Source organism: Rhipicephalus microplus, chromosome 10 (genome assembly GCF_043290135.1).
Source record: "Rhipicephalus microplus isolate Deutch F79 chromosome 10, USDA_Rmic, whole genome shotgun sequence".
NCBI classification, from domain to species: Eukaryota; Metazoa; Arthropoda; class Arachnida; order Ixodida; family Ixodidae; genus Rhipicephalus; species Rhipicephalus microplus.
In genome coordinates this window covers 88,339,806-88,353,088 of record NC_134709.1, presented here as the reverse complement: position 1 = coordinate 88,353,088, position 13,283 = coordinate 88,339,806, and the positions used below count along the sequence as shown (strand labels likewise).

At 46.3% G+C, this 13,283-nt stretch overlaps 1 protein-coding gene across 1 annotated transcript; it reads right to left on the bottom strand.

The window, feature by feature from the left end:
- Positions 1-5,834: 5,834 nt before the first annotated feature.
- LOC119183677 (NADH-cytochrome b5 reductase 3-like) lies at positions 5,835-12,400 on the bottom strand. The gene is made up of 4 exons (XM_075874716.1): positions 12,079-12,400; positions 10,865-11,080; positions 8,744-9,006; positions 5,835-6,341 (listed from the first exon to the last, which is right to left on the bottom strand). Exons 1-4 carry the CDS (start codon positions 12,301-12,303, stop codon positions 6,128-6,130), a joined length of 918 nt encoding a protein of 305 aa, XP_075730831.1. The 5' UTR covers positions 12,304-12,400; the 3' UTR covers positions 5,835-6,127.
- Positions 12,401-13,283: the final 883 nt, after the last annotated feature.

Here is a 13,283-nt window from a genome sequence, read left to right as displayed (position 1 = left end):
TCCTCATATAGAAGCACCGCCATCCAGCGGACAATCCAAAGACTGAGCGAGAGGAGGCACACGCACAGTTTCTTACGGCTTGCGCTTCGTGTCTACTTCCCACCTTCAACCACCTCGAGTTCATGGTAAATACTAGTTCACTGTTTTCATGGAACTGCGGCTGAACGCTCGCTAAACCTTTCTAAAACCAAGGAGGTTACGCCCAGCGAGTATAACGTAGCAACCCTTTCTTGTCAGATAGTGCTCAATGTACATGTCAATGGCTGCTAAGGGGGAATGAGAGACAGGAAAAATTTAGCACTTAGTTAACGCGCACGCTGCTAATTTTTAGGGGCGAAGCTCCTCAAAGTGGCACCCGTTCGTCCCTCGTAGTACGTAACATATCTTACGCTATAACCTCCAAGGGGGTGCCGGTGGGAGATTTCTCCTGTGCGTTGTTGAACAATAAAAAAATCGCAGCGTTCGCGTTAACTGAAAGCCAAATTCTTCTGTCTCTCATTCCCCATTAGTAGCCATTAGCATGTACATTGAGCAGTATCTGACAAGAAAAGGTTGCAACGTTATACTTGCTGGACGTAACCTCCTTTGTTTCAGAAAGGTTTAGCGAGCGTTGGGCCGCAGTGCCATGAATACAGTGAACTAGTATATACCATGAAATCGAGGTGGTTAAAGGTGGGAAGTAGACACGAAGCGCCAGCCGTAAGAAAGTGTGCGTGTGCCACCTCTCGTTTAGTCCTTGGAATGTCTGCTGGATGGTAGTGCTTGTATATGCGGAATATATAATGAAAACATGCGAGATTGTTGTACTTGGAGTGTTGACTAGATGGACGAATGGACACATAGACAGATGCATGGACGGACACACGGATGGCTGCACGAACGGATGGACGCGTGGGTGGATGCGTGGACGAGCGCATGGACGGACGCATGGATGGACGTGCGGACGCACGTACAGACGCACGCACGGATGGGCGGATGGACGCATGGTTGGACGCATGGATGGACGCACGGACGGACGGAAGCAAGAACGAATACACGAACGGATGCTTCGCCCCACTCTCCATCATCCACCCCGTGGATATGCTGCCATTTTTTTATTGTTCAACAACGCACAGAAGAAATCTCCCACCGGCACCACCTTGGAAGTCAAAGTGTAAGACTGGTTACACACTTCTACTACTACAACTACGAGGGACAAACGGGTGCCGCTATAAGGAGCTTCGCCCCTAAAAAGCTTTTGCCTTTCGACACCGTCAAAATGCGGTCTTCATGACTAGGAATTGAACACGCGATCTGCTTAAGTCCAGCAAAAAGGCCACTAAGCAACCCTGGTCATTTTCAGCAGCAAAGGCGGAATTCACAAAAAATTGTCATCCGTATTTGCGTTTGTCCATTAGTCAGAAAGCTTCACTGACAATATGCCCCGCATCGTAATTGGTTCAAATATTCTGTTGCGATTTTTTTTTTCATCCCAAGTTCTAAGTGCGCAGCACTCAAGCGGCCCAACCTGTCGACGTCCGTATAGCTGCCGTATGGTCAAGCTCAAAATCAAGTTATAAGAACAGGGCCTTAAACAAGATTACCAGTGCTAATGGTGAGTTTAAACTAACAAAATTAATAATTATTCAAAATATAAGAAGAGCCGAGGCTCAGTATGGGTAAGTAAATGAAAGTGGCCAGGAAATATTCCAAAATTTCAGGCTGAAACTTGTGCCGCACAGTGTGGCGCTTAGATCCTGAAGCTCGCGATTTCGCCGCTCACCGACCGATTTACGGCATCCAATCTATCTGCCCAGCACGATACGATGGAAATGTTCTGTTGAGTGTTATTGACGTTTGTGGCAATAAATTTTTTCTAAACACGACGCTGGTTTCAGGCTTACGGGACGGCTTTATGCTCTCCCATAGTAGAGTACCTGGTACTATAAATCGTTAACAACCTTTTCTAAACTCACGACGCAGTAGTCAAGTGGCAATCACGTGCTGTGGCCCACGGGATACCTTTAAGCTCTCCGGAAGTAGAGTACCAAGTGCTCTAAATCGTTAACCACTTTTTCTAAACACACAGTAGATTGCCTAGTACTTTAAATTGTTAGCCACTTTTTCCTAACACGCCCAGTACTCTAAATTGGAAACAGACAGTCGTAAACTCTATTTCTAAACAGAGCCCGTCAAAAGAATTTGCTGTATATGGTGTAATTTTTGTCCACAGGGCTTCATCAGGTATGAGGCCCACAGGATGGCTATATGCTCTTTCATAGTAGTGTAACAAGTACTCCAAATTGTTAATCATTTTTTCTAAGAACCCTCAGATATCTCGTTGGTAAAAACTCCTTTAGTGCAGGATATAAATCTACATCGAGACCTACACCAATCACTCCGCCAAAATGACGTTTTCACTTTTTTATCAAGGGACTTGTTGATGCTCTGCGTGATGCGGCTGAACAAAGAAAGTATCATCGTGATAAACCAACACGTGTTTTTTTTTGTCTTTTTCTACATTGCGGACATCTTCGTCACTTTTTGCTTTTCTCCCCGAACACGTGTGGCCACTTTTCCTGTGCAGATGGGCGAGATTACGAGCACAGAGAGAGGGAGAGAGTCAGAAATCAACAGAGCAAGGGAGAGAGAGAAAAGTGAATACAAAAAAAATTTTCACTGAAAAATTTTAATGCGTGACGGAATTGCAACCCACGTTCTCACGATCCAAGCTTGAGCGTCCAAACCACCACGTTATCGAGACATGCTAGCAGAGAATAGCGTAAACTCGTACAGTACATTATCGGAAGGGGACAGAAAGGAAGTGTGAATGAGGAACAGATTGAGAAAAAATGGGAAGAAAAAAAATCAAATTAACACAGATAAGAAAAACGCCGAATGAAACTGGAATATCAAAAGAGCGTGATAGATGGTAAAGATAGTAAGAAAGCCACAGAAAGAGACAGAGAGACAAATACATAAATAGAAAGAGAAACAAATACACGGAGAAACTAAAAAAACAAAGAGAGGGAAAAATGAAGAGGAAGAAAGAGAACACTAAGAAGGAAGAAAATTGGCCACCCTGGTCCACAATTCCATCAGGCTTGATACCACTACTGGAAGGTGCCCTAATATTTTATGTTATTCTGACCGTGATGTTTTCTAATGCGCTTTTTTTTTTGTTTTGCGTACCGCTAGCATGCCTTCTGTTGCTACTGCCATATGCTATTCCATGCTGTGCAACACAGATTAATTATGACGTGCGGAATGGTGCTCATGACGCGTGCAAATCTCGTTGACATGACGTGTTTGGCGAATCGGAAAGAAATCGTGTCTGTAAAGCATATGAGTTGGAGGTTAGTTTAGTTTATTTACCACGTACAGTTGTACAGTAAGTGGCTGGGACAGGGAAAAAAGGCTGTCTAAAAACAGCTTGACAAAGCCCCACATCTCCATGGTAACTGGGAATATGTGGTTTATATACCCACTGTGTTTCTTATGATGACTACCGACACCGCCCAATATGGCCTTTGCTTTGGCAAGGAGCACTCAAATTCGAAATCATTGGATGAAGGTCGGATTTTAGGCGAAAGCGAGAATCATTGATGCTGTTATATTAAATTTAGGTGCACGTTAAAAAACTCAACCTGGTCAAACTTTCTGGAGGCTTTTGAAACAGTGTCCTTGGTAATCACATAGCTGTTTCGGGACATTGAACTTCAACAGATCTTAATATTAAAATATTCAGTGCGCAATAACGGCGAATTTATGTCTTACTAACGGACAGCCTTAACCACACGGGGGCAGAACTTACAATTTCGAGTGGCAAAATCAGTCTGAGAACGAGATAGCTCGTGAGGAAAGAACTTTTGCAGAAGAGCCAACATATCGGCGTTCGTAAACTGCACGCTAGGGGGCTCTCCATATTGTGCAAATCGAAACACCAGTGTAGCGCGTCTGCTTATCACCATTTCCAGAAACTGTTCATTGTGGAGCTTTTTTTTTGTTAGTATTTCACGCCACGTCCCGCCATGGTGGTCTAGTGGCTAAGGTACTCGGCTGCTGACCCGCAGGTCGCGGGATCAAATTCCGGCTGTGGCGGCTGCATTTTCGATGGAGGCCCGTGTTGTAGGCCCGTGTACTCAGATTTGCGTGCACGTTAAAGAACCCCAGGTGGTCGAAATTTCCGGAGCCCTCCACTACGGCGTCTCTCATAATCATATAGTTGGTTTGGGACGTTAAACCCCACAAATCAATCAATCAATCAATATTTCACGACACGGTGGACGAATCAGACTGGATTGGCCCTTGTTATCGCCAGGTAAGCTCATAACCAACAAACGATGAATATTGCAAGATGGCTTAGATGTAAGTTTCTGTTAGGCTCTCCTATAAAGCGTGCTCTGCGGATGACGTGGTTGTTTAAGGAAGGAGCATACACAGAAATCCGTAACTCTGTACCACATCTTGACGTCGAAGTAGTTTTAGCCAGCTGTAATTTGTGTGGTCAGCGGGCTGTGGCATCAAGCCAACGCGAAAACTACTTTCACAAACAGGTATGTGCCACAGAAATTGGGCAATCTGACGACTCACAACTGGTACATAAAAATAGAATAAAACACGAATATATCGTCATCAAAGATTTATGTGTAGCTGTGCTGCATATCAGAGAACTATTATGACTGTAAGCGAGCATGTGCTACGGAAGTTTGGTAAATTCCACTACTCACCTCTGGTACAACAAAAATGACGCACAGCACTACCCTCAGTAAAGGGATATATGCCTACAGCTGTCCAGAGTGACCTGCCACAGTCGACATAGGGCATACGCACCCAATACATAGGTGGTCGTGGAAGGCGCGACTCACTGAACGGACCCTGGGAAGCCAACTGGCGACCCTGGGTCAGGCCCGCCTAGCCGCTATAGCCAGTGGAGCCTTAGAAGAAGGGCCCTACTAACGATGAATTACTTTTTGAGAAATAAACGTTGTCTCCCTCTCTCTCTCTCTCTCTCATTATCTTTAACGAGCATGTGCCACATAAGCTTGGTTAATACCAGTTCTTTACACTCACCGGCTAAAGATGGAGAAGACACTGCGGAACAAATGGCTGTGCAGCAATGGCGGCAAGTCGAATATCCCCCCCCCTAGTACGTACAATGAGAGTGTGCTATGGACGGAAATAGCAACGGCGGCTGCGAAAAGACTCCGAAGCAATGGAAAGTCCTACACCAACGACGACGTTCCCGTCCGCACGTCCGTCCATACGTGCATGTGTCCGTCTATTGGCGCATTTATCCGTGTATCTGCTCGTCCGTCCGTGGGCCCGTCCGTCACTTTATAAATTCCGAAGCGTGTTCGGAGAACGCCTGGTCGCAGTGAGACGGCATCGGTAAGATTGGAAAGCGATGCGTGCGTCTGCCGTCTTGCATGATACAGCATGCTAGGCACAGTGGCGCTACGCAGGCAAAGTGCGTCTGACGCGAGGCACAACTGACGCAACTGTGATCTGTTGGCGCGCCCCGGCGGCCACCTAGCATCGCCGTAATCGTTCAATGAACATTTCATATTCGTACAAGCAGCTTCACTGTATTATCATATATCGCCTCATGGACGGGCTGCATATTTTTCACTAAACTCGCTAGCAGACACCGCATGCGTCGGCGGTGTCTCTCGCGAGTGAGGTCGCGCTTTCGCTCCTTGCCAGCTGGTGGTTCAACGTTCATTGCAAAGCTTCGATTATTAAAGCGAAAACCTTAGGTACCTCACCACACCCATAATTTGACCGTCGGTGCGACCATCCGATGGCGTAAGGAACGAGTGACGCAAAAAATATCATCAAATGCTCACATCAAGTTACAACTTATTGTGACGTCATAAATTTATTTCATGCTTTGTGATGTCATTATTTTCAACTTTAGGAAAACTGAAGATTGTGAAGATTGACCGAGCAGTTCTGTATATAGTTTAATATGTCAGTCATTCATAGTTAACTCATACCACTTGTTAATTCACCTGATTATTTTCTAATACCATTGCCTACTGCAGTGTCTGATTTTAAGTCAACAAACTCGACCATTCAGATAAAACATTTCTTCAGTCATGAACCACGAAGGCACAGTCCATACTTCAGATCCGACTACGGACGTTCAAAAGCAGAGCACTTGACTGGCCCTGTGTCCAATGTCTCTAAGTGCTGGCTCGCATATTTCGGTGATGAGACGGGGTGGTCCACAGCAGAGCACCATCGTGTCAGAGTCTGGCGGTGGAAGGTGCTCTGTGAGAATGTCCTGGTTCAGGGGACCGGGTACGTACTCCAACATGCCTTCGTACGGGGGTGGTCTGCTCAGCACATGACGTATGCTGCGCGCAGAGAATCAAATTGTCTTTAAAAATGTTCACTAGGTAATATATATATTGAACCCTGGAAGCAGCCAAATAATGCATGGTTACATCATTGATTGTTTTTAACTGAAACATATAGGAAGGCAAAATTAACATGTTCGTTTAATTTTTTTAGTTTTATTTATTCTCTGATGGCCTACTGCGGTCGAAAGACCAAGTATGGGGGCATAATAAAAATTAATTTACTGTGGAACTTCAGTAGGAAACAAAGTTGAACAATAAGACTTGACAAGGCAATAAAACACATCATAACAAATAGATAGAATAAAATAAGAGCATGGTAATGCAAATCGCAGCTAGAGAATGCAAATAAAATGCAACGTGAGACAATCTAGAGAGCTCCTGTTGCATGGTTAAAAACAAAGATACATGTTCTCAAAGTCAGGATTTTCATTCTCACGGAACACGTCGAAAGGTAACACGTTCCGAGATGGCATGACAAAAGGAGTTAACGAAAAGTAAGTACGTGCAAAGCATTCAAGAGTGCAAGTGTATGTATGTCTAGTTAGCCTTAAAATTTCTTACGTAAAAATTTAAAATTTCTTACTTAAAAGTTCTTACGTAAGTTTCTAGACTAATGTTACATTTACGAAAACAAAGAGCGTACAAATTTTGCCCGGCTAACTGTTCTTCGGTATTGTGAAGCAGGAATTTTACTGGTGCCCATGGTTGTTGTTGGTGAAGCGTCTCTCTGTAAAGCATTAAAAATAAAGTAAACCACCTTCTTCTGAATCATCTCAAGCTTCCTAATACATTTCTTTAAACGCGGGTCCCAAACGACACTAGAATATTCCTAGTTTGGTCTTATAAAAGCATTGTAGCACCATAGTTTGATTTTTGAGGGTGGTTTTCTTCATTTATGCCTGAAAAAAAAAACGCCATTTTTAGGAGCAGGCGAGCAGGTTTATTAATTTTACTTGACCATGTTAAGGTCACTAAAGGCGACTCGAAGGCGAGAACAATTGTCGTCGTTGTCTCAGTCGATAGTACCATTTAAGGACTCTGTATTGACCACCCCACCCCTCGGCCACCTTAAGTGGTTTCATGCTGCCTCAGAGATCGCAGGCATGGCAAACTATATGTACCTCAGTGTTTTGCAACGACTCTGAGATTAGTCAGCCTATGATCACATGGTGGTTTTCTGCCAGGACTGTCATGTGACGCCTCAAAATTAGGCAATATCTGGCGTCCGGATTTTGTCATCACATAATTATTTGATGCGAAACAACTCTTTGACTAGCCTGTGTAACGCTGTCTCTCCGTGCGTCCACATGAACGCGCCGCAATGCGTTCCGCACGTCGCAGTGGTTGGAGCGGTGCAAAGTAGGTCACGCCGCCACTGCGCGTTGACGTCCTGCTACCCTCACAGTGCAAGCTCACGTCACTCTCTCCCTCACCTGCCGCCCACTCACCGCAGCACCCGCAGCGGCCGCCCCTCGTCTGTTCGCTCACAGCACCTGCTGCTACAGCTGCTCGCTCCATTACCACGATCACCGCTCACAAATCTTCACGCGCTCACCGCAGCACCCGTGTTAGCGCCGTTCAACCCGTGATGCCACCGATGCGCAACGCTGCTGCTTCGCATACTATCAGGGTTCCCTTTGGGAAGGTGGTGTGATTATTTTTGAACACTCGTGTTGACGCCAACACCAACGGCTAGTTTTCACTCAGACGAGGCATGATAGGTTTTTACTTCAGAAAGCCGAAGAATCACCACAAACGATTAATCTTGTCGTTCGGGAGGACAGAACCGCAATTAACGGGCCTTGAGTTTCTCATATTTAAAAACAAACACAAAACATCAGCCTGTTTGCAAAGCTACAACATCACTTTTTCTCTGTTACGCAGTGGCATTACAAAGCTTTCTTTCGCAGAAATTTTGGTGTCTCCGTCGGTGTTTCTGAGCGAAAAACCATCACGTCGGAGATGAAAAAACCAAGAAAGTCGGAAATAAATTAAAATATCTTCAGTTAGATTGTGATTCGAATCCAGGCTGTTGGTGTGGCAAGCAGGTGTTTTACCACAGACCAACACCATTGTTTGAACTGCTTCGAAAAAAAAGAGCATAAGAGCATCATATGATGGAAGAAATATTCTTGGTGCGCGTAATATTGCGTGGCAGTGAGTGTTTTAAGGGCGTGTTTTATTGGAGTGTCTAAGTAGTTGGTGCGTTGAGCGAGTGTTTTAAGAGCCCACCCTTTACTAATTGCTCAGACGTATTTTATCACCATCAGCTGCAAGCACGTAAACAAAGTGAGCAGCTGCATAAGTTCGCATGTTTACCGACGCAGAATGGGCCCTTCACCGAATCCTTCGCGAAGTGGCCGCCAGTGTCGAGAGGCATTTCAGTGCATACCAACCTGAAGGCAGCGTGGTTTTTCGCGTAATCGTCCAGTTCCTGGCGTGCGATGATGTCCTGCTCGCTGGAGTTGACGTCGATCATCATGACCGTCGTCCGGTCCGCGTTGTCGGCGAGCAGGTGCCTCAGCAGTTGCAGCATCGGGGTGACGCCGCTCCCTGCCGCCACAAGTCCCAGTCGAGCGACGAGCGGCAGCTGATGTCCGTCGGCAGTTGCGAACTTGCCGCGTCCTTGGTAGACGAAGCGACCCTTGGGTCCCTGGATCTGCGGCAGCAAAGCACCGCGTTAGACGAGAGTGACCACAATTTTTTATGCTTCTGCATTACGAATATCAAATTTATTTAAAGTAGCAGATCTCTCGTGCTATGTTTAAATCTATGTAGAAGAACTGATGTCGATGTTCACACTTCACATTTCACCCAACTCGCTATTTCTTGTAGCGACGCTTAATTCTGTTCGATTTTTTTTTTGCTTAGCCACCTTTTGTTTAAATCGGATATTGGCGAAGCCTTGAATTTGCTAATGAAATCACGAATACTCTTCAGAATGGAGAAATAAACTTTGCATGAGCTTGTTTCGTTTGTTTGACAAAACCATAATGAAAACAAGCAGATAACTTGAGCCCAGGCAGGTTTAGACGTCAAGTGCCCTCTTTATCTGTAGTGATATTTATTGTGCTGTAGTTGCGAAAAAAAAAACTGGCGAAACGACCATTTGCCACCGGTGAAGACTGAACCTGTGACCACCAATTAACGCACCCGATACTCCACCAGCCGAACTACAGTGGCGGTCATTCCGCTGCCCAATATATATACGTTGGAGTGTCAGTCAACGCCGATAACAGCCATTATGGCGAGTATGGGACACTTTTTACTGCATTTTGTCGTCATGTGTCACGTGACTATATTACGAGCTGGCAGCTGATTATTAATCCCTCGCATACCATGCACCTCAAGGCAGCAAGTCTTCTGGAGCAAGACCCTCGCTCTGAGTGAATGAAGGGAAGTTTTGGGAGCTCATTTCTCCTGTTTGTCACAACCTTAATAAAAATCAGCAGATAATGGAGCCGAGGATAACATAGTGAACGTTAGCGAGTGACGCCTACTGCCAGAAAAAAAAAGCTGCTCCATACTTCTCGTGATGGCCGCCAGCCATGCATACTGACACTCCCAGGTTTGCATGCACGCAAGTACTCGACATAGTCGGTGAGAGAACAACCACCGCCGTACCTCAATTAATAAGACCATCGGACCCGCAATCCGAAGGTTGCCGGTTCGGTTCCTGCCTGCGGCAAGTTGTCTTTTTAACTTCGTTATTTTCTTCACATGTATGTCACACTTGCAGTATACATTAAAGATCCCAGTTAACGTCCCCGGTACATTCGTCAGTTTTTGCAGAGGTTGCGTCAATTAGGTTTAGAGTTGTTCAGGAAGGTGTGCTCGATTCATCTTTTTGTGGTGGTGTGGGCTGGTCACATCATAGTGGGCGCATTGGCTCATCACGTTCGAAGAAGGGCTTTAGACGTTTATTTCTTTTGTCAAGAAGCTACATGCATTGAGGTGCCAGTCCATTGAAGATGTATGAAAAGCTTAGGTATAGCCGAAAGTTAGTCAAAACTTCACTAAGTTCGTCTCTCCGAAATGGTTATGATTGAAAGTGGGTAATGGTAAGGATCCTAAAAACAAATTTGACTGCAAACAAAAGTGGGATATAAAGGCGATTGAGCAATAAAATTTGGAGTGGTAGCAGGCATTTGAACGTTCCATGCATGGTGGACCAAAAGTATTAAAAGAGTCAGACATGAACCGGAATTTGCGCGACGCAAGCAGAAGATGATATCAAGAGGGAGCAGGAATTTCGAACGGCAGCGTTCACAACGGAATAAACACGGCGCTTGAGAGGTACATAATTATGAACGATTTATTTCTTTTCCGCGCCAACACCAACACTCATGCACTTCGACTTCGTGTTCGTTTTCTCAGCACATTTTGCCTCAACTCCTGAAGCGCGAAGCTGTCTTGGGTTCAGAATTATATAAAAGTGGCTATATTTTAACCGTCCGCTTCGTGCCTACGTTCTGCTCCAATGCTGCCACGAGGCTTGAGTGGGTACACGTACGTACCTGCATCTTATCTCCCGGCTTGAGGCTGTCCAAGTACTGGCTCATGAGGCCACCATTGGGATACTTCCTGGACATGCCCGCCGCGTAGATTTTGACCATGATGTCGAAGCTGCCGCGATGGTCCACGCGGCTGACGGGCGTGTACGGCCTCATCACCGTCCGGCCACCGATGCGCGCGTACAGCAGCACGTGCTCGCCCACACGGAAGCCAAGCTTCTGGAAGTTACAAGCAATTACCTTTGCCACGAGTCTTGTCCAAGCACCCTTGATTACATTGTGCGAGAAATATACAGTACTGTACACAACGCTTTCTGCACACTCCCCCGTCTCATGACGACGTCACGCGCCGTGATGTCTCCTGTTGCGTATGCTCAGACGGACGTCTTCTGAGTCAATGGCTCAACAGCGAATTCCAAAAAAAATATCGCGTGGTCACTCTGCAAACATCGCTGTGGTCACCCACCCTCGTAGACTAGGCGTGGACACGCTCATAATTGGTTGACGCCAATTTGGCTTCAACCGTCGTTGGCTTCATCGTCCTTCGTGCACCGTCTACCAATGCATGGCTTTTTTTTTCTCGAGGACATCACACTTTTTCAAATCCTTCCGCGGGAACTGCATGGTGTCAAATAGCGCGAGCAGGCACGAGACAATGCAGACGCTAACACAACAGTTCGCTCGCTCCCGTCGTGGAAAGCTATTTGGGGGCGGTCTCTCTTTTATTCTCGTTGGCTCTATTGGTTACGCCGACACCGCCAGCGCAGCTCAACGAAGGAGCGGGCGCCAGAGAGCTGCCTTCTGAAGATAACACACGCGAAATCAACGATTCTGTTTAATGTTAGAAGTTACACTGGATGCTATACAATATCAGACCATATGTTTAAAGACAAGCACCAACTAGCTGCCACGAACAGTAATTGAAAGAGAAGACGGTTTTATTAAGTAGCTGGGAATGTTACAGCACCTGACGGAACAGATCAGAACCACGCGTTTCCATGTTGCCTTCGATATTCCCTTCATCAGCCCAGCAAAACGTAATGTCAACACGGAATTTCTCAAGGCACAAGAATGATGACGCGTCAGTGCACTAGCGAACGCCTAGATTCATAATGTGGGTCTCCTCGATTTTTTTGAAGTGCTAGTATAGCGAGTCCTGCGTACACGTGTGGTTATTTCAGGAGGCTAGGTTGCGACGCGAAAAGCGATACACCCACCTGGTGGGGGCTCTTCAGGGCAAACCGGAGCAGGCGCACGTCGTGGGTGACGGAGACGTGCTTCTCGAGTCGAACTGTGTACGAGGCACGCTCCTCGGTCAACAGGACCTCGCCTGCGAGCACGACGCGTATCTTGCGCACAAGCAGCACGACCAGGGCCAGGGCGCCCACCGCTGCTGCCGCGGAGGCCAGAAAAGCCACGACGGGACGCCGAGTCAGACGCATGTCCGCCGTTGGTGCGTGGAGGATCCTTCTTTTTCACGTACGTTTGCAAGCTTTGGATCCGAACACGTCTGAACGTCTTATCTGAACGTCGAGGTGAACTTTCTCTTCTTCTTCTTCTTCTACTTTCTATGTCTATAAATGAGGACGATGATGATGGGGGTGACTAATGGTGGTGGCAAGAACGAAGACGATTTGGATGAAGGAATGTGACAGGGCTTTCTTGAAGCCTAGAATAACGATTTATTTAAAAGTATGGAGGCATCACCTAAACAGTGTTTCATAGCCAAGTATTCTTGCAAAATTAGTTCTCTATTAAAGCGGCTAGGAAAATCGATTTTCCACTAAGCATTTCGCCAGCATGGGAAAATGACTGTCTTCTTATCAGTAGCGTAGCCAGAAATATTTTGCCTGAGGGAGAGGGGGAGAGGTCTACCATGCTTTATGTATGTAGAGGCGCGGTCACTGTTATAGGGAACAGCGGCCGCACACGCATCCGCTTCGCAGTACGGTGTACTATGCATGACATTCATGGTCCGGCACGCGTGGCCGCGCCCCTATAGGAGCACAGAACGGGTGCTTCCGGAAGCAATATGGCACAAGCGCAATCATTGCCGGAGGTGTAGCTAACTTCGCGTCATCGGTACGGTTCCTCCCGAGCAAAAGTGCAAAACTCCGAGAAGGTTTTGGCCTTCCCCCCTCTCATTGGCTTCACCCCTGCTTTCTTATTCTTCGCAACTTTCTCTTTGGAAGCTCTACAAGCGGCGTATTCTACCTACGGGTGTTTGTTGGTGTCCCGCCTTCTTGGCGCTCATGAATATGGGTACTATTCTTCCTGCCCTTAATTTGCAGTCACTGAGATCGGCTAGAACACGAGTATCCAAAATATCATGTTCGCGGGATAACGTTGCGTTATGACTTTATGAAGATGTGAATTATCACCAAAATATACAACCTCATCATTATGTCGTCGTCATGACGTC

What these genes read in the sequence shown, in the direction of transcription:
- LOC119183677 (XM_075874716.1), bottom strand. Translation starts at nt 12,303, where the DNA reads ATGCGTCTGACTCGGCGTCCCGTCGTGGCTTTTCTGGCCTCCGCGGCA. An exon ending in CCCTGAAGAGCCCCCACCAG is followed by an intron (nt 11,081 to 12,078) that starts GTGGGTGTATCG and finishes TGTAACTTCCAG; the next exon opens with AAGCTTGGCTTCCGTGTGGG. An exon ending in AAAAACCACGCTGCCTTCAG is followed by an intron (nt 6,342 to 8,743) that starts GTTGGTATGCAC and finishes CTCTGCGCGCAG; the next exon opens with CATACGTCATGTGCTGAGCA.